The sequence below is a fragment of the Neolamprologus multifasciatus genome, chromosome 13 (assembly GCF_963576455.1).
Source record: "Neolamprologus multifasciatus chromosome 13, fNeoMul1.2, whole genome shotgun sequence".
Taxonomy (NCBI): domain Eukaryota; kingdom Metazoa; phylum Chordata; class Actinopteri; order Cichliformes; family Cichlidae; genus Neolamprologus; species Neolamprologus multifasciatus.
Window position 1 is genome coordinate 187134 of NC_140451.1, and position 21509 is coordinate 208642.

At 44.0% G+C, this 21509-nt stretch overlaps 2 protein-coding genes across 4 annotated transcripts in view; both read right to left on the minus strand.

Moving 5' to 3' along the window:
- The window catches only part of LOC146504712 (protein NLRC3-like), a 245145-nt gene that overhangs the window by 138247 nt on the left and 85389 nt on the right, over window positions 1-21509 (minus strand). The window lies entirely within an intron of this gene.
- LOC146504717 (protein NLRC3-like) overlaps window positions 18471-21509 on the minus strand; it is an 89948-nt gene continuing 86909 nt past the window's right edge. Inside the window, exons 8-9 of one of the 2 annotated variants that reach the window (XM_085183404.1) lie at window positions 19190-19236; window positions 18471-19045 (exon numbers count right to left, since the gene is read on the minus strand). In XM_085183404.1, the coding sequence (XP_085039530.1) occupies window positions 18516-19045; window positions 19190-19236 (577 nt within the window). In that variant the 3' untranslated portion in view covers window positions 18471-18515. The remainder of the gene's footprint in view (window positions 19046-19189; window positions 19237-21509) is intronic. The other variant, XM_085183403.1, reaches the window with a different exon arrangement.

The window sequence follows — 21509 nt, forward strand, 5'->3', positions numbered from 1 at the left end:
GAGAGATGTGTGTTGATTAAGCAGTGATGACAATAATGAAAATGTCTTAGTTTGTCACTTTCAGATGAAAAGCAGACCTGAATCAATTTTCCACATGCAGCCGTCGGAAGAAAGTTATAGTTTAAATCATTGGAAACGTTCAGGCCAAGTTTCTGGCTAACTTATTTACAGCTCCATGTGTCTCTCAAACTCACAAGCGAGCTCTCACTCCTCCCTGAAGACAAGGAATGCAGCTCCAAAGAGCAATAACATGGCAGATAAAGAGACAGCAGCAAAGTCCTGGGCAAAGAGTCCCAGCAAGCAGCAGCAGTGTGGACAAACAGCATCAGAGAAGAAGAGCAAACCCATCATCCTGCCTGATTGGATGAATGGCACTGTGTTTCCAACAAGCTGCAACTTCACTGTGCATGTGACAAGAACATTTGAGGAGAACTGAGGAGACTGTTGGAGTTTGACATTTGCCACCTTTGGAGTAAAATGGCAAGAAGAGACAGTGAAACACAGGACAAAGCTGAAGGACAACTGCCGGCTATTGGACTGTTGAAGTGGGAGAGGACAACAGAGTGAGAGCAGTGGTGAGAACACATAGGAATTTTGTTGTTTAATATGGGAAATCAAACTTGGGGTTAGCAAACCTGGGGAAAAGAAAACGGACTGCTTAAGTTGGAAAATTGTGAAGGAGTCTGAAACACTGCAAAAAGAAACATACAAAATCACACACACAAGCAAAACATGCATTAACCCTACTAACACAAACACAAGAGAGCTCATGAAGATTAGACAACATCTTAAGCATGTGAGTCTGTTTATCATCTTGTCCAAGTCACTTAGTGTGATGCAAAGATCAGTGGACTCATAACACATTAGTTAAGAAATGATCAAATAATAGCAGAGAAATGTGTAGGACAGGCAGCTTTAAGAACATGCCCTGCTGGAGATGCAGCTCCACAGACATGCATTAAACCTGCCTAATAACACAAACACACATGCAATGAAAATTAGCTTGTTATCTCTCATCAGTGTTAAAATAGTGTAAATTTAACAGACACTGGTTATCAAATGCTGAATTTATCCAATGCTGACAACTAACTCTCTAGGTTGCAGGACAACAGTTTAATTTTTGTGGGAAAAAAGATTCTGGTTTGACCACCCAGTGATCAGACAATAAATTTAGTTGTTAATATAGTAAATTGGGAGGTGCTTTCTGCTTGATTGATGCAGCACAAGTAATTTACTGTATGAGGGAAATTCTATTTTTGTGATAACATTTTGAACATGCATTTCTGTTGTCCTGTCAACTTAGTGGGTTAATAGCTGATATGCAAATTAGTTGATCGTTCTTAGATTAAGGAAAGGTGACTGAATTCTAGCACGAGTGAATGGGATGTGTTGGAGTTTGTTGTGTGTTGAGTGGAGACTCTAAAACACTGAGTTTCCTGTTTTGATGTGCGAGTGAATCCTGTACCTAGATACACAACTCTGAATACGTCAGAACAAACTTCTTTTGTGAAGTGCATGACAACATGTCACATGTTTTATGATGAAGGGAAAAAGGAAAACTGAATAAAATGGGTGTGTGGCCTAAATGAGTGAAGAGCACAGACCTGGGGATTAAACTCATAGCTAATAACATATTAGGCTTATGTTGTGTGTTGTGCAGCTGATGGTTGGTTTGGAGTGAATCTAGTTGATGATTTTTCTTTTGTTGTGAAGTTGAGCCTGCCAATTAGTATGATAGTATGATAAACCATGCTAATGGTATGATTTACCCTCCTGAGATGAGGAGCTTGTGTCATGACGTAACAAGGCCTTTTTATTTTGTTACTTTCACTGTGCACTGAAAGTTTTGTTTGATAATCTCTGTTTGAGCAGATCTGCACGATTAGAACAGAAAGCGCTGTACGACACGTCGTCGAGAAAATTGTTACAAGTGAGTTTCTCCACATTAAAATGGGCTCAGGAGAAAGTCACTTATCTGGGGACAAAGTAAGTAACCTTTTAAGTGCCACTTTCTGTGTCTGTGCATCTACCAGGGGTGTTATTCACTACCTTGTGTTGCTCACAGAGGAAACTGTGAGAAAGAGTGTATACATCTGCGCAGCGCTAACATTTGCATTTTCTTTTCTACAGCATTACAGTTCTTCATGTGAATTGATCATGTGATTTATACCAGGACAGCTGGTTGATGTTTTTTCCTACTACAAGATTTCTGGGTTCATGTATGAAGAAAACTGTGTTTACAGGTTATGAGTGGTGATGCTGTTACACTGTGTTTTTGGGAAAATGTGAAGGTTACTTTGACAATGTGAATAACATGTGAGAAATTTCCTGTGTTGAAAACTAGTGTCACTTCTTTCCACAGCTATGGATGGTTAACTTTATGGTCCTTTTATAGCACCTCTGGAACCTGTCGACCTGCGTCTGACCACCGGGATGGTCAATGTGTATTGCTAATGTTTGTTTTTCTAAGAGTACATGTAGAGAATTCAGCAGAAGCGGACAAGTGACATGAGAAAAACAAATAAGAGATAAGTGTTTATGGAATAGTTGAACATGGAGCTCATTAACTGGCCACTTTTGAGCTCCTAGTGATACATGAGTGGAGTGACTTTGCTTAAGGGAAGTCACCAATTACATTAATGTTAACTGAGTACATGGGATGATCCATGTCTGAGGCAAATTATGGAAATAATTGTAGTTTACTGATTTGAGAAAACCTGCACATGACACTTGTCTTGCTGATGTTGAATGCTTTATTACTCTTATGATACAATTATTTATAGGTGTGAAGTTTGATTTCACTTCCAGATCTTGTTTTCCAGGCCATGATGGTGTGTATGCAGGCTCCTGGCGGAGCCAGTTTTTAAGCAAACTTAATATGCAAAACACACTAACATCTTTTATTGCAGGGTTACGGAGCTACTCCGGAGGAGACACCCTGATGTTGCCTGGGACATGATCTAGCTAACCTTTTTTCTTTAAGACAGGAATCTAGGTTTGATGAGCTGACTCATGGGAGTGTCCATGCGTCAAGAGGAGGGGTCCAGGATTAACATGAAACAATGTTTTCTATTATTGTTGCAGTGATTTGTGTGATTAACAGTTCATTTATGGGTATTAAACCTATGCAAGTGGAGCATCCATGTTCAGATGAGGCTTTGATGGCCTATAAGTGAAGTTCACTGAACTAAAGAATGTGGTTTGATGATTGTTGACATGCTCTCCAAATAGAGGTTTTTCCTCCTAGCAAGGAAATACAGGTGCAGCAGTCATCTCCTGAGGAATCTCCAGAGGCCCAGTGAGAAACAAGAACCATTCCAGGCATAGCTGACAGCCCAGGCAGTGGTTGAGGTCAAAGGTCGAGCTGTTTGGGCCCATCATGAGATCAGACTTTGGAGCCACAGGAAGGAACTGAAGCTGCGTTGGAATGAGAGCTGTGCCAAGGGGGCTTTCCAGAGGCCAACAGAGGAGATTGTGGACAACAGATGGGCACCTGAAGGATGAGGGGAGCGTGCCAAGCTCCATCAACAGCGCAGAGGGAGTCTAAGGATGGCATCATGATTCTGTGAAAACCACAGGAACCAGAAGCTATGGTGGTGATGGCAGCAGTTTCCTATGAACATCACCTAATGCTGTGTCACTGTACTGTGCATATGATGACACTCTGAAGACTGCTGGGATCATAACAGCAGTAAGATAACTGGACCCAGCACCCTTTCCACAGAGGGGTTTTTCTGCAGAGCATGGACAATGGAGGAGCCATAAGTATCCCCCTCGCAGGACGAAGGCCTGAAGTGAGGTGATGGGGGTTGGTAGAGGCCATAAAACTAGAGTGCTGAAGAGGTCTGCAGCTTTGGAGATAACTGAGACCCATGTTGACAAACAACAAAGCCAACTGGTATGTTTGAATGTTTATTCTACATACTTTTGGACTCTGGTCCTATGGACAGTGATGGAAACAACTGGATGAGACATTCATGACGCCCTGCCGAACTAAAACCACTCTGCACAGATGATGGGTGATCACCGCAGAACTGGGATGTTTTTGAAAATGTTACTTTCTTATTTTAACTATTAAATTAACAATTCATTTGTTTGCTCGTAGGATGCGGTTTGCCATTGGATGAGATCAATGAGGAATGGGATAACTGCTAATACATTTGTTAAACTGTGTACTTTTACAGTAATTTAGGGTGATTGACATATGCTGTGTATAAAAATGTTTGCATTTACACTGTCAGACATGAGGTGATCATAACTGGGAACTTTTCTAGCATAAAGGTCAAAAAGGGGGGAATGTTAGGTTTTGTAATGTTGATTGTCATTTATGCTTAGAAATATTTAACCATATATGCTTAGAGGTGTATAATTAATTGTGTAGTGATAGGATGTGTGATCTTTAGCAGGATGCAAAGGCTTGGTGCGCATTCCAGAGTGTTCTGGAATCCACACCTACATCCTGGGAGCATGGGAAGAGGTCGTACATTGTCTTATTGTTTTACAGTAGGATTAACGTAGCAATATCTGTTTTAGTCTGAGTGCCTTTTGTTTACATGAACTGCTGGACTTTCCAGACCAGTAGGTTTAGGGAAGTCTTTATGGGGTCACGCTCTGACCCCACACACACACACACACACACACACACACACACAATCCTTTGTTCACATGTATACCTATGTAAGATGTTATATGTTAATGACCCTATGCATATTCATGTAACCACAATAAAAGGAGTGCTATGGGGAATCTGGCTGAGAGTCTGATGGAGGTCAAGTGGTGGAACGACACTTGGCTCCAGGCAGGTCTCCCTCATGCATGAGTAACGTGAAGATCTTAGCCTACTTTGGGTCTTGTTTTGCTGTGTAATTATATTGTCTTCAACGTTCCAGCGAATAGGTTTAAGCTACAAACCTATCAGCTTCCAAAAAGACAAAAAACAAACTAAAAACCAGCAACAAACAACTTAAACAATCACAAAGAAAGAACAATACAGTATCCACATCTGAACCAAAGAGTAAAACAGTGAAATGTGGATTATTAAATATTAGGTCTCTCTCCTCCAAGTCTCTGTTAGTACATGACTTAATAATTGATCAACAAATTGATTTACTCTGCCTTACAGAAACCTGGTTGCAGCAGGATGATTATGTTAGTTTAAATGAATCAACACCCCCGAGTCATTCTAACTACCAGAAATCTCGAAGCACAGGTCGAGGGGGCGGTGTGGCAGCAATTTTTCACACCAGTCTATTAATTAATGAAAGACCAAGACAGACTTTTAATTCATTTGAAAGCCTGATGCTTAACATTGTCCACCCCAGCTGTGAAACTCAGAAACCAGTCTTACTTGTTATCATCTATCGTCCACCTGGGCCTTACACAGAGTTTCTGTCTGATTTCTCAGACTTTATATCTAATTTAGTTCTGAGCTCAGATAAAATAATTATTGTGGGTGATTTTAACATCCATGTAGATGCTAAAAATGACAGCCTCAACATGGCATTTAATCTGTTGTTAGACTCAATTGGTTTCTCTCAAAATGTAAAAGAACCCACCCACCACTTTAATCACACTCTAGATCTTGTTTTAACATATGGCATAGAAACTGAACATTTAACAGTGTTTCCTGAAAACCCTCTCCTGTCTGATCATTTCTTGATAACATTTACATTTACAATAATTGATTACGCAGCAGTGGAGAGTGGACTTTATCAGAGTAGATGTCTTTCTGAAAGCGCTGTAACTAAGTTTAAGAATATAATCCAGCCACTGTTATCATCGTCAATGCCCTGTACCAACACAGAGCAGAGCAGCTATCTGAACGCTACCCCAACAGAGGTCGATTATCTTGTTAATAATTTCACCTCCTCACTACGTACGACTCTGGATACTGTAGCTCCAGTGAAAACTAAGGTCTCTAATCAGAAGTACCAGACCCCGTGGTATAATTCTCAAACACGTACCCTAAAGCAGATGACTCGTAATCTGGAGAGGAAATGGCGTGTCACAAATTTAGAGGATCATCATTTACCCTGGAGAAATAGTTTGTTGCTTTATAAGAAAGCCCTCCGCAAAGCCAGAACAGCTTACTACTCATCACTGATTGAAGAAAATAAGAACAACCCCAGGTTTCTCTTCAGCACTGTAGCCAGGCTGACAAAAAGTCAGAGCTCTTTTGAGCCAACCATCCCTTTAACGTTAACTAGTAATGACTTCATGAACTTCTTAACAAATAAAATTTTTATCATTAGAGAAAAAATTACCAATAATCATCCCACAGATGTAATATTATCTACAGCTACTCTTAGTACCATTGATGTTAAGTTAGACTCTTTTTCTCCAATCGATCTTTCTGAGTTAACTTCAATAATTACTTCCTCCAAACCATCAACGTGTCTTTTAGACCCCATTCCTACAAAACTGCTCAAAGAAGTCCTGCCATTGATTAATTCTTCGATCTTATATATGATCAACCTATCTCTAATAATCGGCTATGTACCACAGGCCTTCAAGGTGGCTGCAGTTAAACCTTTACTCAAAAAGCCATCTCTAGACCCAGCAGTCTTAGCTAATTATAGGCCAATCTCCAACCTTCCTTTCATATCAAAAATCCTTGAAAGAGTAGTTGTCAAACAGCTAACAGATCATCTGCAGAGGAATGGTTTATTTGAAGAGTTTCAGTCAGGTTTCAGAGTTCATCACAGCACAGAAACAGCTTTAGTGAAGGTTACAAATGATCTTCTTATGGCCTCTGACAGTGGACTCATCTCTGTGCTTGTCCTTCTTGACCTTAGTGCAGCATTCGATACTGTTGACCATAATATCCTATTAGAGCGATTAGAACATGCTGTAGGTATTACAGGTACTGCACTGCAGTGGTTTGTATCATATCTATCTAATAGACTCCAATTTGTGCATGTAAATGGAGAGTCCTCTTCACACACTGAGGTTAATTATGGAGTTCCACAGGGTTCAGTGCTAGGACCAATTCTGTTTACATTATACATGCTTCCCTTAGGCAGCATCATTAGAAGACATAGCATACATTTTCACTGCTATGCAGATGACACCCAGCTCTATCTGTCCATGAAGCCAGATAACACACACCAATTAGTTAAACTGCAGGAATGTCTTAAAGACATAAAGACTTGGATGGCCACTAACTTTCTGCTTCTTAACTCAGATAAAACTGAGGTCATTGTACTCGGCGCTGAAAAGCTTAGAAATATGGTATCTAACCAGATTCTTACTCTGGATGGCATTACCTTGGCCTCCAGTAACACTGTGAGGAACCTTGGAGTCATTTTTGACCAGGATATGTCCTTCAACGCACATATTAAACAAATATGTAAGACTGCGTTCTTCCATTTGCGCAACATCTCTAAAATTAGAAATATCCTGTCTCAGAGTGACGCTGGAAAAGCTAGTTCATGCATTTATTACTTCCAGGCTGGACTACTGCAATTCATTATTATCAGGATGTCCAAAAAACTCACTGAAAAGCCTTCAGCTAATCCAAAATGCTGCAGCAAGAGTACTGACAGGGACTAGAAAGAGAGAGCATATTTCTCCTGTTTTGGCTTCCCTTCATTGGCTTCCTGTTAAATCCAGAATTGAATTCAAAATCCTGCTCCTCACATACAAGGTCTTAAATAATCAGGCCCCATCTTATCTTAATGACCTTGTAGTACCATATAACCTTATTAGAGCACTTCGCTCCCGCTCTGCAGGCCTACTTGCTGTTCCTAGAATATTTAAAAGTAGAATGGGAGGGAGAGCCTTCAGTTTTCAGGCCCCTCTTCTGTGGAACCAGCTTCCAGTTTGGATTCGGGAGACAGACACTATCTCTACTTTTAAGATTAGGCTTAAAACTTTCCTTTTTGCTAAAGCATATAGTTAGGGCTGGACCAGGTGACCCTGAATCCTCCCTTAGTTATGCTGCAATAGATGTAGGCTGCCGGGTGATTCCCATGATGCATTGAGTTTTTCCTTTCCAGTCACCTTTCTCGCTCTCTATGTATTAACAGACCTCTCTGTGTTGAATCATATCTGTTATTAACTTCTGTCTCTCTTCCACAGCATGTCTTTTATCCTGTCTTCCTTCTCTCACCCCAACCGGTCGCAGCAGATGGCCGCCCCTCCCTGAGCCTGGTTCTGCCGGAGGTTTCTTCCTGTTAAAAGGGAGTTTTTCCTTCCCACTGTCGCCAAAGTGCTTGCTCATAGGGGGTCATATGATTGTTGGGTTTTTCTCTGTATCTATGAAGCGCCTTGAGGCGACTTTTGTTGTGATTTGGCGCTATATAAATAAAATTGAATTGAATTGAAATTGAATTGAATGAGAAACACAGCTTCCTTGTTTCATGTCCAATAACAATAAATGAAGAGCTAATAAAGAGCTATTCTATTGTAAAATGCTAAGATGATTATTAGACAGAACCCAGCAGCTCACCAAAAGCCTGCATTGAAAATCTATATGAAAGTAATCTATGCTCATATATGACAAAATCCTTTAACTGTCACTGTGTTTTTCATCTGTGCTCTTGTTGGTTGGACAAGTTTCTAAATGACAAAGAGCTCAGTGGACTTTGCATCCATCAAATCCTGAATGCAAAGTCCAGGATTTGGACTGTTTGGATTGTTTTTACTTCACAGCTTTGTGATGAAGGCTAAAGAACAGCCATATGAACTATTATCAATATGAATCCTGATGGCATGACGTGGGCATAGACCCACCAAAGCAACACTCAGCTCACCTCATTCCAGGCGCTTGTCTGCTGGAGACCGTGAGCCTTGTTAGTCACACATTAGCACCGTGGTAGGAAACAGCCTCCATCATTTCATTAGATATGAATTTGGACTGTTTCCCTCTGGATGAGAACTGATAGGTTTGTAGCATAAACCTATTCGCTGGAATGTTAAGGACAATTTACTACACAGCAAAAGCAAGACACAAGTAGGCAAAATTCTTTGTGTTACTCATGTATGAGGGAGAGAACCACAACAAGCGCCGTTCCTTCGCTTTACCCCAGTCGCTCTCGTCCGCTCCCCCGTAACACTGCTGTTTTATTGAAGTTACATGAATATACATAGATTCATTAACATATGACGTATACATACACACAAAGAGTACCTTGCCTGTGCGTTGTGTAAGTGTGGGTGTGTGTGTTTGTGGGGTCAGAGTGTGCCCCCATGAAGACTCCCCAAAGCTGGTGTCAGGAGTCTAGCGGTCCATCTAAACAAAAGGCTCTTATACTCAAAAAGATATACGTGTGTTTGTTATACCATATATCAATAAGAGAAGATACAACCTCTTCATGCTACACAGAGTTGTTACAGACCTCCTAGGATGAGACATCCTTTCAATCTACAAATGATTATATACCTCTAAGCATATATGAGTAAATATTTCTAAGTATAAATGACAATAAACAATACAAATCTAACAAGAACCAAGTCTGTCAAATCTATTTATCCAACACCAACTATCAAACACATTGGCTCACAGTCAGATTGGCTTTGTATGGATGGTGTAACAGGGGGCTTGGAAAGGATGCTGAAAGCTTAATATAATACAGAACAATAACAGGACATATAATAATGTAGCAAACATGATCTTCAACAGGCACACTTCTATTATTCATGATCACAAACACAAAGAACTTGTGCAGCCCTGATATCAGCCCTAATATATGAGTGTGTTTGCCCAAAGATTGAAACAGCATCAACATGACAGCTGTAAGAAATCTTCTCTCAGCCTTGTTTGGCAGAAGATCCCTGCAACAAAGATTGTAGCTGAAAGATGACGTGTGTAAAGTTTGCTCTTTGGGAGGGTTGAGGCTGTTTTTAGACCTTTGATAGTTTCCAATCCAGTTCTGAAAGACAGAAATAAAAACAACATCATTAAGATCAGATCATGGAGCTGTTTTCTGCCTTGTTTCTATCTTCACATTACAAGACTTTACTACAATAAAGATGCTAACATGTATCTGTAGCAACAACATCATTGAATCTTACATCTATAACAACTGGAGCCCAACCAGATTCCGATTCAGTGCACTGCCATCTTGGTAAACTCAAGATGGCGGCTCAGTGTCCCACCGGTCTATGCTATGTTTGGATAATTTTGTACGCCTTGTTTCTGTTTTTGTGTTCTACCGGCCAAGCAAATAACATCTACTGTTAGGATGCCTGGGTCGTTGACCCACAGTTTTGAGTTTATTATATTATTCATCATTTCTAGTTTTTGGTTTCAGTGTCAGATTTGTGCTTTCTGTTTTCTGTCTGTAATCCTTATTTGCCGTCTCCCCTGTCTGCTATATCCCCGTGTCCAGTCAGTGCCTGTGTCTGCCCTGGTCCTACGTCTCTGTTCCCTCTGTTGTAGTACCTGCATGTGACTCTGTATCTGTCTGTGTTATGTTTCCTGTTTTATTTTGAAGGTCCATCTCTTATGTTAATGTATCTGGTTCCCCTGTTTCGTTATGCATAATTTTCCCCAGCTGTGTTTTCCTCCTGTTACTCATTCCCTGATTGCTCCCTCTGTGTATTTAAGCCCTGCATTTCTCTGTGTCCGTGTTGCGATCTACCGTTTACAATGCTGTGTGTTCTCTCTGCTTGCCTGAGTTTATGTTTGTACTTTGGAAGTTTGTTACTTTGAGTTCAGCATTAAAGCTGTTTTGAGTTCAAGTTTTCCTCTGAGTGTCTGCACCTTGGGTCCTTTTCCTGCCTGCACACAGCCTTCACATAACAGAAGATCGCGACCACAACATGGACCCAGCAGACCCCGTGTGGCATCGGTGGCCCGCAGTTTCTGCCTTCCTCAAGGAGAGGGTGAGGCAGGAGGCTAAGCATGTCTGGGAGCTCGAGTCACCCCTCTATGGGTCACGTTTGGCTTGGGGAGGGCGCCGCAGCCTCCAAACTGCCATGGCTACGGCTGAGCCGGCACCTATGCCTTGGGCTATCAGATTGAGCACATGCTCATTATCTCCAATCACTACACCTTCGTCTCCACCCCCGGTTTTCCAGTCCGACAAGAGGGTTAAGCGGCAGAGGAAGAAGTATTACGTGACACCGGACATTAGACTCTGCTGCAGTCCTTTGCTCTGTTTTTGGGTCTGGTTCTGAGCTTCACAAACTCTCTGCTTCCTCATCGCAGCCTGAACCTTTGGAGGATTCGCAGCCCAATTTGCCACCTCCCACTTTGCCACCTCCCACTTCCCGGAGAAAGCGACGCTCACGCGGTCGCCACTCTGTCTCTTCTGGGCCACTCCCTGTGGTGAGTTATAATGACTGTTTTCATTCTGCTCCCTCTGAGCTGGAAAAAGACCATCATGTAAACACTGCAAATTCTGAGACTGTAAAAACTGTTAAGACTGTTAGATGTGGTGGTGGTAGGAAGCTAAAAAACATTGTAGAGGAGTCTGTGTTTGCTGAGCCTGCACCTTCGCCCCGTTGTATTCCTGCTCCCAGGGCAGCTTGGGCCCAGCATTCCCCTGCACCTGTTTCAGTGCTTCAGGTGAGGGAGGCTGAGGTTCAGCTGGTCCCTGCTCTGGTATCCAGGCCAGCTGAGGCTCTGCCTGTCGCTGCACCCATACCAGCTCTTCGGGTGGGGACAACAGCTGCCCAGCCGTTGATGGTGCCTGTCCCGGCTCCCAAGGTGAGGCTAGCCAGGACACAGCCTACCTCTGCACCCGTACCTAATCCTCGGGTGGGAGCGGCTAGTGCCCAGCAGGCTCGTGCACCCATTTCTGTGCAACCCCCCCCCCCCCCCCCCCCCCCCCCCCCCCCCCCCAAGGCTGCCCGCTGGAATTGAAACGATGGGACGAGGCGCGACTTCTCACAACGAACGCAGCATGGTTAACACGTTGGAGATGCTTACAGCTGCCATGAAGACTCAAAATAACACCATTGAGCGTATATTGGGATACATCAAAGAGAGGCCTGCTCAAAATGGACACGCTCTGGACACGCACACACATACACTTACACTGACCCTTGAGCAAAAGTTGGATCACATCGCAGAACGGCTCATTGCAGTTGTGAGGTCTCAGAATCAAAAGAATGACAACACCACGGAACAGACGTTTGATACCATCATGGGGAGGCTCGCGGTTCTCCAATGGGAGATTGACAGACAAGTGTTGGAGTGTTAAAGAACAGCTTTGAAATTCTCCTGAGCTGCTCACATAAACGAAAAGTCAACAACATCAACGTGCGGACACCACGGCGCCAGCTGCGGGTCCAAGGCTGGAGCCGAACAAAAAAACTCCCTGATAACGAGTGTGTGATGACTATTCTTCCCATTCTATGCAAAGCCACCTGGGTTGGCTGGCAGACTGTTTACTTAGCCTGATAGGGCGGTGGACACTGTCTCAGCTGAACTCTGGACACACACACACACACACACTTACACTGATAAGCACGCACTCATCCCCCTCCCTTTCCAAACGCCTTCGATGCTTGTTTCCTGTGGGGGAAGACGGCGGGTCTGTGTGCCGCGCTGGAATGGTAGCGCTGTGCAGGATGACTGCTGTGTTTCCTTCGGATTACTCCTCACCCCCTACCCAACCCTGTGGCTTGTCACGTGCTCCAATGTTGTACTGTGGACATTTATGTGCTCTCTGTGCAGAGGAGTTTTTTTGTTTCCTGTTCTCATGCTGTCCTCCCATAGGTGCCAGCATGAGTAGAGGTCTCATTTTTTCCTCTTGTACTTTCCCATTGTTGTGTACTTTATCAGTGTTTTTTTTCTGTAACGCTGCCGATCTCCGACCTGTATTCCCATGTGATGTCTACGTTGTGTGTGTGTGTAAGTCGGGGGGGAGTCTATTCCTCTGCAGGGTCACCTGCATATAGCCAATAAAGCATTCATTCATTCATTCAATACATCTGAAACTTCTGACCATAGCTCACATATTAGCTCGCTTATCAGTTCAGCAACCTGTTCCTGCTGGAGGGTCCGAAGGAATGCTTCAGCCTTCCGTCTCAGCTGGAGTGTCCGAGGGGCCCGTCCGGCCTTCGTTTGTCTTCGCTGGAGGGTCCGAGGGACCGCTTCAGCAGCTTGCTCCTGCTGGAGGGCCCGAGGAGCCCGTCCAGCCATCAGCGTCGCCTGCAGCAGCCTTGCCAGCTTCAGCCTCGCCTTCAGCCTTGGCCTCGCCTGGTCCTGCAGCTGCCACGCCGCCATCCGGACCACATCCTGCACTTCAACATAGCCGGCCTCCTTCCGGGCCTCTGATGGGACGTCATCACCGTCATGGACGGCCCCCTGAACTACGTTGCAGCTGGTGCCTCCCGCCCAGCCGGCCTCCTGACCTGCTCCACCGGTGCCTTCCACCCGGCCGGCCTCCTGAACTGTTTTCTGTGCTCTTGGGCCGTCAGCCTCCGGGCCGGCCCCCTGAGCTTTTTTTTGGTCTCATAATAACAGCTGTTTACATACTACCAGATGCTAATGCTAACTTGGCGATAGCACTTCTGCATGCAAACATCAATAATAAACAGAGCATTTACCCTGACACTGTACAGATCGTAGCAGGGGACTTCTTAAAAACAGCAATACCCAAATTCCACCAGCATGTCAAGTGTGCCACTAGGGGTGACAAGATTCTGGACAAAGTTCATTCCAACATCAAAATGGGCTACAGGGTCAGACCTCTGCCTCATCTGGGTCAGTCTGACCACTTGTCACTGTTTCTAATACCTGCATATGCTCCCTGAAGAAAACTGCTCCTACAATCACAAAGAATATTACCATATGACCAGAGGGTGCCTCTCAGTAGCTGCAGAAATGTTTTGACAGTACCAATTGGGATATCTTTGAATATCAGGACCTGGAAATGTTCACAGACAGAGTTCTCTGCTACCTCAAACACTGCATAGACACTGTTACAGCAGACAAATGTATCTGCTTATCCCAACCATGCTGCAGGCTGTTAGCTCGAGGAAGGCGGCGGGTCCTAATGGTGTGCCAGGTCGAATATTAAGGGTTTTGTGCAGAACAGCTGGCTGTGATCTTCACCAGGATCTTCAACAAATCCCTCGCACAGGCAACTGTCCCACTCTGCCTGAAGTCCTCCACTATAGTCCCCTTGCCTAAGAAGCCCCACATCACCAGCCTGAATGACTACAGACTAGTGGCACTCACCCAAGTGGTAATGAAATGCTTTGAGAAGCTGGTCCGCAGACACATGACAGCAGCCCTGCCAATCACGCCACTCTTGTATTAATCTATGTGCTGACTGAAGCATGTATGTGGGAATGTATGTGAATGTTTGTTGATACCTCTTATTAGCACTTTAAGTATTCTATTTATTTTATTTATTGATTTGATTTGGTTTTATGTACATGGTGATATTGTTAGGGATGATGCAATGATCAGGGACCATTTTTAATTCCGTTGTACATGTGACAATGACAATAAAGATTCTGATTCTGATTCTGTAGGAACAGCATAATTGAATCTTCCATCTATAACAACTGGAGCCAAACCAGTGGCCTCTGCTGGTATCACTGGTGAGTCAAAACTTGTCATTCCTTGTTGGATTCAGATTTCAGGGCTTCCTTTTGCTCCTCCGTTATAACTGTTCTCTCTTCTCAACAAATGATGACACAAAGGAATCACCACTGACAAAGATGATACTGATGTAAACACATTATTGAAAGGTGTTATACTTAAAATAAAAACACTTTTACAAGCACAGCAGATAAAACAGAGCCAATATTTTCTTCTTTATTTAAGTGACGTGTCTCACAGATGTGACCTAGTAAAGTGTAATTGAACATTAGTAACGTTATTAACACTCTCATGGCGTGCTTTGAAGTTAGCATCAGCTAAAGTAACATACTAGCAAAAAACTATTTCCAGGCTCAACTTCCATCATACAGATGATGCTCGTGGCAAAAGAGTAACGTTCAGAAGCCTTTTTATTATGAAATCTGTTTCTGTTCATGAGGAAATTATATTCCAACTGATTAAATAGACATTTTTCAGTAGTTAGCTGCTATGCGCCTGTCTCAGTGTGAAGTGAACTGGAGTCTGCCTGTACTGGCTCTGGATTCATCGTTGTCCGTCCAACAGCGATCCGGCTCACCAATTGGTGATAATGACCTATTGAGCCTGCTAGCAGGTGCAGGAGGGCCAATCTGAGCCACAGTTTTGGGGCTGATAACTGCTAATAACGCCCATTGATGGACTGATAACATGAAGATTAAATGTCAGTTAAAATTAGAGCTTTTTTAAAACCTCAGACTGAGGTCTTATTTTGAAAGCCAGAGTTTGTTAAGCTGTTTCCAGGAGCAGAACCCTGAACAATTAGAAAAAGCAGATGTAAAACCCCTTCATGTCATCTGTGCTCATTAAACTGACATCATGCAGTTAATCTTCTCACCAGCAGAGGGCCACAAATCACCATCAATGAAGAGAGAAGTAGATGTTAGTGACATCAGAGCTGTATGTATTGATCTGATCAATGTGGAAGTTCATGGTTCAAGGTTCAAGGTTCTTTATTTGTCACATGCATAGTTATACAAGTATAACACACAGTGAAATGTAGCCTGACACGCTCCTCAACATGTGCAAAAGTCGGGGGGGGGGGGGGGGGGGGGGGGGGGTAGAGGAAGAACATTTTATATATATGTATGTATGTATGTATGTATATATGTATGTATATGTATATGTATATATGTATATGTATATGTGTGTGTGTGTGTACATAACCCTAGGTGCAGGCTGTGTAAAGATGCCCCAGAGACAATCCAGCACATAACAGCAGGGTGCAAGATGCTAGCAGGCAAGGCATACATGGAACGCCATAACCAAGTGGCCGGCATAGTGTACAGGAACATCTGTGCCGAGTATAACCTGGAAGTCCCGAGGTCAAAATGGGAAATGCCCCCAAGGGTGGTGGAGAATGACCGAGCTAAGATCCATGTGACTTCCAGATACAGACGGACAAAATGGTGGTGGCTAACCAACCGGACATAGTGGTAGTAGACAAACAGAAGAAGACGGCCGTAGTGATCGATGTAGCGGTTCCGAATGACAGCAATATCAGGAAGAAGGAACACGAGAAGCTGGAGAAATACCAAGGGCTCAGAGAAGAGCTCGAGAGGATGTGGAGGGTGAAGGTATCGGTGGTCCCCGTGGCAATCGGAGCACTAGGTGCGGTGACTCCCAAGCTAGGCGAGTGGCTCCAGCAGATCCCGGGAATAACGGGAGAGAGATCTCTGTCCAGAAGAGCGCAGTCCTGGGAACAGCTAAGATACTGCGCAGGACCCTCAAGCTCCCAGGCCTCTGGTAGAGGACCCGAGCTTGAAGGATAAAACCGCCCGCAGGGGCGTGCTGGGTGTTTATATACATATATATGAGTATATACATTGGGTGAATGTGCAGTGGTAGAAGCAAGCAGGTGAATTCTGTACATTAATATGAATAGACATCTGACTATTTTACAGAATAGACAATATAAACATATTTAAAATTAAAGGAATTTGGAATGTACATTGTGCCTGGGTTTAGAGTGTCTGGAACAGAGTCCTGTCTCAGTCAATTATAGATGATGTGAGAGGGTGGGTGTGTGTGTTTAGGGCCCGGATGGCTTGGGGATAGAAGCTCCTCTTGAGTCTCTCTGTCCTTGCCCGAGTGATGAGGAACCTTCTACCAGATTGCAGAAGTTGGAAGAGTTTGTTGCCAGGATGGGACGGGTCCTTCAGTATCTGCGCTGCTCAAGTCCGGCATCTCCTGGTGTAGGTGTCCTGAAGCGGGGGGAGAGCAATCCTGCAGCAGCGTTCTGCTGTACGGATCACTCTCTGGAGAGCTTTTTGGTCCTTCACACAGCTGTTCCCAAACCACGATATCATGTTCTGTGTGAGGATGCTCTCCACAGCGCCTGTATAGAAAATCCTGAGGATCTTTGGAGAGACCCTGAACTTCCTCAGTTGTCGTAGGTGATACAGGCGCTGCCCAGCCTTTTTGGTCTGGACCTGAATGTGGGCAGACCATGTCAGGTCTGAGGAGATGTGGACACCAAGATACTTGAAGGACTGCACCCTCTCCACTGGAGCTCCATTGATGATAATGGGCTTGTAGTCTCTGTGCTGACTCCTTCTGAAGTCCACCACCAGCTCCTTGATCTTGCCGACGTTCAGCTGGAGGTGGTTGTCCTGGCACCATGATGCCAGATTCTTCACTTCGTCCATGTAGGCCGCCTCATCGTTGTTGGAGATGGCGCCCAACACCACTGTGTCGTCAGCAAACTTCACAATGGTGTTGGAGCCGTGGGTGGCCACACAGTCTGAAGTGTAGAGGGAGTAGAGCAGTGGCGAGAGGACACATTCCGGAGGTGCTGCTGTGTTGATGGTGATGCTGTTAGAGACACATCTACCCACCCTCACCACCTGAGTTCTGCCAGTGAGGAAGTCCAACACCCATGCACACAGACGGCTGTTAAGTCCCAGATCCCTCAGCTTTGTGAACAGTCTGCAGGGTACTATTGTGTTAAACGCTGAACTGTAATCAACAAACAGCATTCTCACATAGTTACCCTGTTTCTTGTCCACGTGGCTGAGGGTGGTGTGCAGGACGTGGGCTATGGCGTCCTCTGTGGATCTGTTGGATCGGTAGGTGAACTGCAGCGGATCTGTGGTGTCTGGGATGGAGGAGGAGATGATGTTCTTCAGCAGCCTCTCAAACACCTTCATTACTACTGAGGTCAGTGCAACTGGCCGGTAATCATTCAGGGATGAGGGTTTGCTGTTCTTGGGCACAGGGATGATGGTGGATCTTTTGAAGCATGTGGGGACCACAGACTTCGCCAGGGACTCGTTGAAGATGTAAGTGAACACACCTGCTAGATGGTCAGCACAGCAGCGCAGCAGACGGCCAGTGGTGCTGTCTGGCCCCGCCGCTTTCCTTGTATTCACTCTCCTCAATGCCGCTCGGACGTCATGCTCCGCGATGCTGGTCACCGGTCTCTCGCTGATGATGTCACTGTCCTCGTTAGTCAGGCGGTAGATAGCATTAGCCGCCTGGCTAACCTCGAAACGGGCGTTTCTGTGATTGGATCAGTTTTTAAAAGCAGCTGTTTTTATAGAATGACAAAAACATGAGAGATGCTCAATGTCTTTAGTATTTGGTACATTGAGTACTATTGGATGTCCACTTGATGGAAACATCCCATTAAGACAGAGAAATTAATTTTAATGAGCTCAGACTTGTTGAAAATGCAGAGGAGCTGGTTGTGAACTGAGCTTTAGAGAAACACAACATACTGATATTCACTGTGAAGCTTTGAGTGGAAAAAGACAGAAAAAAGACATAAGGATCCTGGAATAATGGGAGCTTCCATCTTTAAAAGACTGAAGAGGAAGTTTACAACGAACCATTTAGAAGAGTTTCAAACATCAAATGATTGAATCCATGAATCTGAAAATGTGTTTGTGAGTGAAAGAGACAGACATATACAGACTGAACTATGTGTTCAACCGTCAGAGTGTTTCTCTAACAGGAGACACTCTTTACACCCCACTCAGCACAGGGACACTGAGGAACCAGGAAACCAAAGTGTAAACCCAGGATAAAGAGTTTGAGTGAATGTGGTGTTGACGGTGTGGAGGTGGATCAGAGTGTCAGAGGAGACTCTGTAGAAGGACAGAGTGCCAGCAGGACAGTCCACATACACTGCTACTCTGTTAGAGACAGAGGAGGAGGAGGAGATAGGTGTCCCACTGTTATTGTGCCTGATAGAACAAGGACCATCATCAGAGCAGTTCAGACTCCAGGAGTCATCATTCCCTCCAAACAAACAGTCATAACTGAGTCCTTTCCTTCTGATTCTTCTGTAACTCAGTGATATATAAATGTTTCCTCTCCACTCGACCTCCCAGTAACAGCGACCAGTCAGACCATTTCTACACAACAGCTGATAATGAACATCAAATCTGTCTGGATGATCAGGATATGGCTGAACTTCCTCCACATATGTCACCTTCCTGTTGTTGTCAGACAGTTGGAGCTTTGTGTTCACTGTGTTTGTGTCGATTGTGAGTTGACAGGAATCTGATGGACAGAACAAACACAATTCAGCTGCAGTTATTGATCCATCATCTGTTCATTGATTGACACTTTGATGATGACTCCTGACATGATGAAGATGGTTGAGTGCTGCTTTGTTTTCATGAATCCCATTAAAAACACACTTACACTTCCTCAGACCTGGTCTCAACCATCGGACTCCAGCAGGCTCCACCCTGAAAGGAGGAGGGGGGTCAGAGCAGCACAGTCAGCATGCACACATGGACATTACATGGCTCTCATACACATATTGTTAGACACTGATTAAGGAACAGTCCAACATTTTCACAAATAGACTTCAATCCATACGTGGATCAAACTGTGGGTGAATTTAGGCTGATCCTGGATCTGTCAGTACACCACTGTATAAATAAAATATGACTGATTAAAACTGTGACCTTCATTATCTTTATATTCCTCTTCTGTTTAGCTGGAAAGGACACCTCCCTGCCTTTGCTTCCAGCTGGTTTTCCCCTCTTGGTGTCAGTGTGGTTACTGTACATGACCCCTGACCTCTGAGTGAGTGCAGCATTGTTTTCATTTGTTTTAATGTTTTAGTGTTCATGTTCTGATTTAACAGCAAATTTCTGTACATCCACACGGATACATTTCTGCCACTGTCACACAAACAGTTGACCATATATTTGTTTTTGAATATTTTATGTTGAAACAATTAAGTGACCAATGTATTTCCTCAGAAAACACTCAGAAAAAACTTGCACTGAATGGTTCTGCTGTCAGCTGACATCACTGAGAGTCACCTGTCAGTCTCCTTCTGTCCTTTGAAAGTCTGAAAATTCATTTGTCATTAAGGTTATTACCAGTTTAACTTATTGTCACTTTACTGACAACTCAAAATAGACCATTGTATGCACAATGACTGAAAGTAGCACCACTAAATGAACAATGGGTTGTCAGCTCAGACTAACAGATCAGTCAGGGTGTTCATGGCGGCCACGTTTTTTTCTTGAATATGTTGAGCAAACTTGGAGAAACTTCAGCTCAAGAGATTATTGTTGGCATTTCTGTAATTCTTTAAGTGATACACTGATTTGGTGAGTAACTGTTTACTCTTATTCACACTGATTTTGTAAGTTTTCTCAGTTTAACACCATGTTTATAAACTTGCTAGCTAGCATTGCATTAGCCTAGAATTGCTGCTGCCTCTCAGCTCATGTTACTTAAAAATTAACCCAACAGCTTTAAAAACCTTATATAAAAATCTCTCACTGAAATTGTCTGTTGATTTTTTGAAATAGAAAAGTCAGCAGCTGCTAGATAAGAGCCCAGACCAATTTTTTTGGAAGGTGCAGCCTTTAGGGGCAGGGCTTTTTTTCAAGCCATATGAACTATTAAAACACATAAACTGCATATTATTGCGGTTCAATGCAAGATGGCGGCTCGCACAGACGCAGCGGCTCACTGCTCCTCACGTTCGGTGTTTTGTTTTTTACTTTTTCTACGTGTATCTGTGTCGATGTGTGTGTTTTTTATTATTATACATCGAGTAGAGTCCACTTACAGTCGTCAGGACCTTCTGAGTTTGGGATTACGCTGTGCAAGCAGCATTACATCGGACTACCACCACTTTCACGGCATTCCGGAGGACATAATAAGAGCTCCAGAGTCTCCGTGGTTGGTTCTTCCCAGCGGCAAGACAAAGAGGAAACGTAAACAAAGGAGGCAAAAGCGTGGCTGCAGGGCGGGCCCACTAGCTCGGCTAAAGAAACAGCCATTTAAGCCACCGCTTCTGAGTATTTTCCTCTCCAACGTCAGGTCCATAACCAACAAAATCGACGAACTGAGATTACAGATTGCAGTCAACAAGTGTGTACGGGACAGCAGCATAATATTACTCACAGAGACTTGGCTGCAGCCATCAATTCCGGACTCGGCTATTGAGCTAGCAGGCTGCACGGTCCACCGTCACGACAGGAACGGCCACTCCGGTAAGATCAAAGGAGGGGGTTTATGCATCTACACCAATGACAGCTGGTGCAAAAATACAAAGACTGTAGACAGCCATTGTTCCCCGGATTTGGAATATTTGACTGTGAAGTGCAGACCCGTCTACATACCTCGCGAGTTTACTGTTGTCATGGTAACGGCCGTGTACATACCACCCGATGCTAATGCTAACTCGGCCATGGAGGAGCTGCACAAGACAATAAGCAACCAGCAGAACTCCCATCCAAACGCAGTGCACATTATAGCTGGGGACTTCAACCATGCTGATTTAAGGTCAGTATTCCCCAGATTTGAACAGCATATTACATGTGCAACGAGGGGGAAAAACACACTGGATAAAGCCAACAGCAACATCCAAAAAGGCTACAGAGCAACCCCTCTACCACATCTAGGTTTGTCAGACCACATGTCCATGCTGCTGATCCCTGCATACACTCCCATTAGGAGAAGAGCCCCCCCAGTCACAAAAACTGTGAAAACC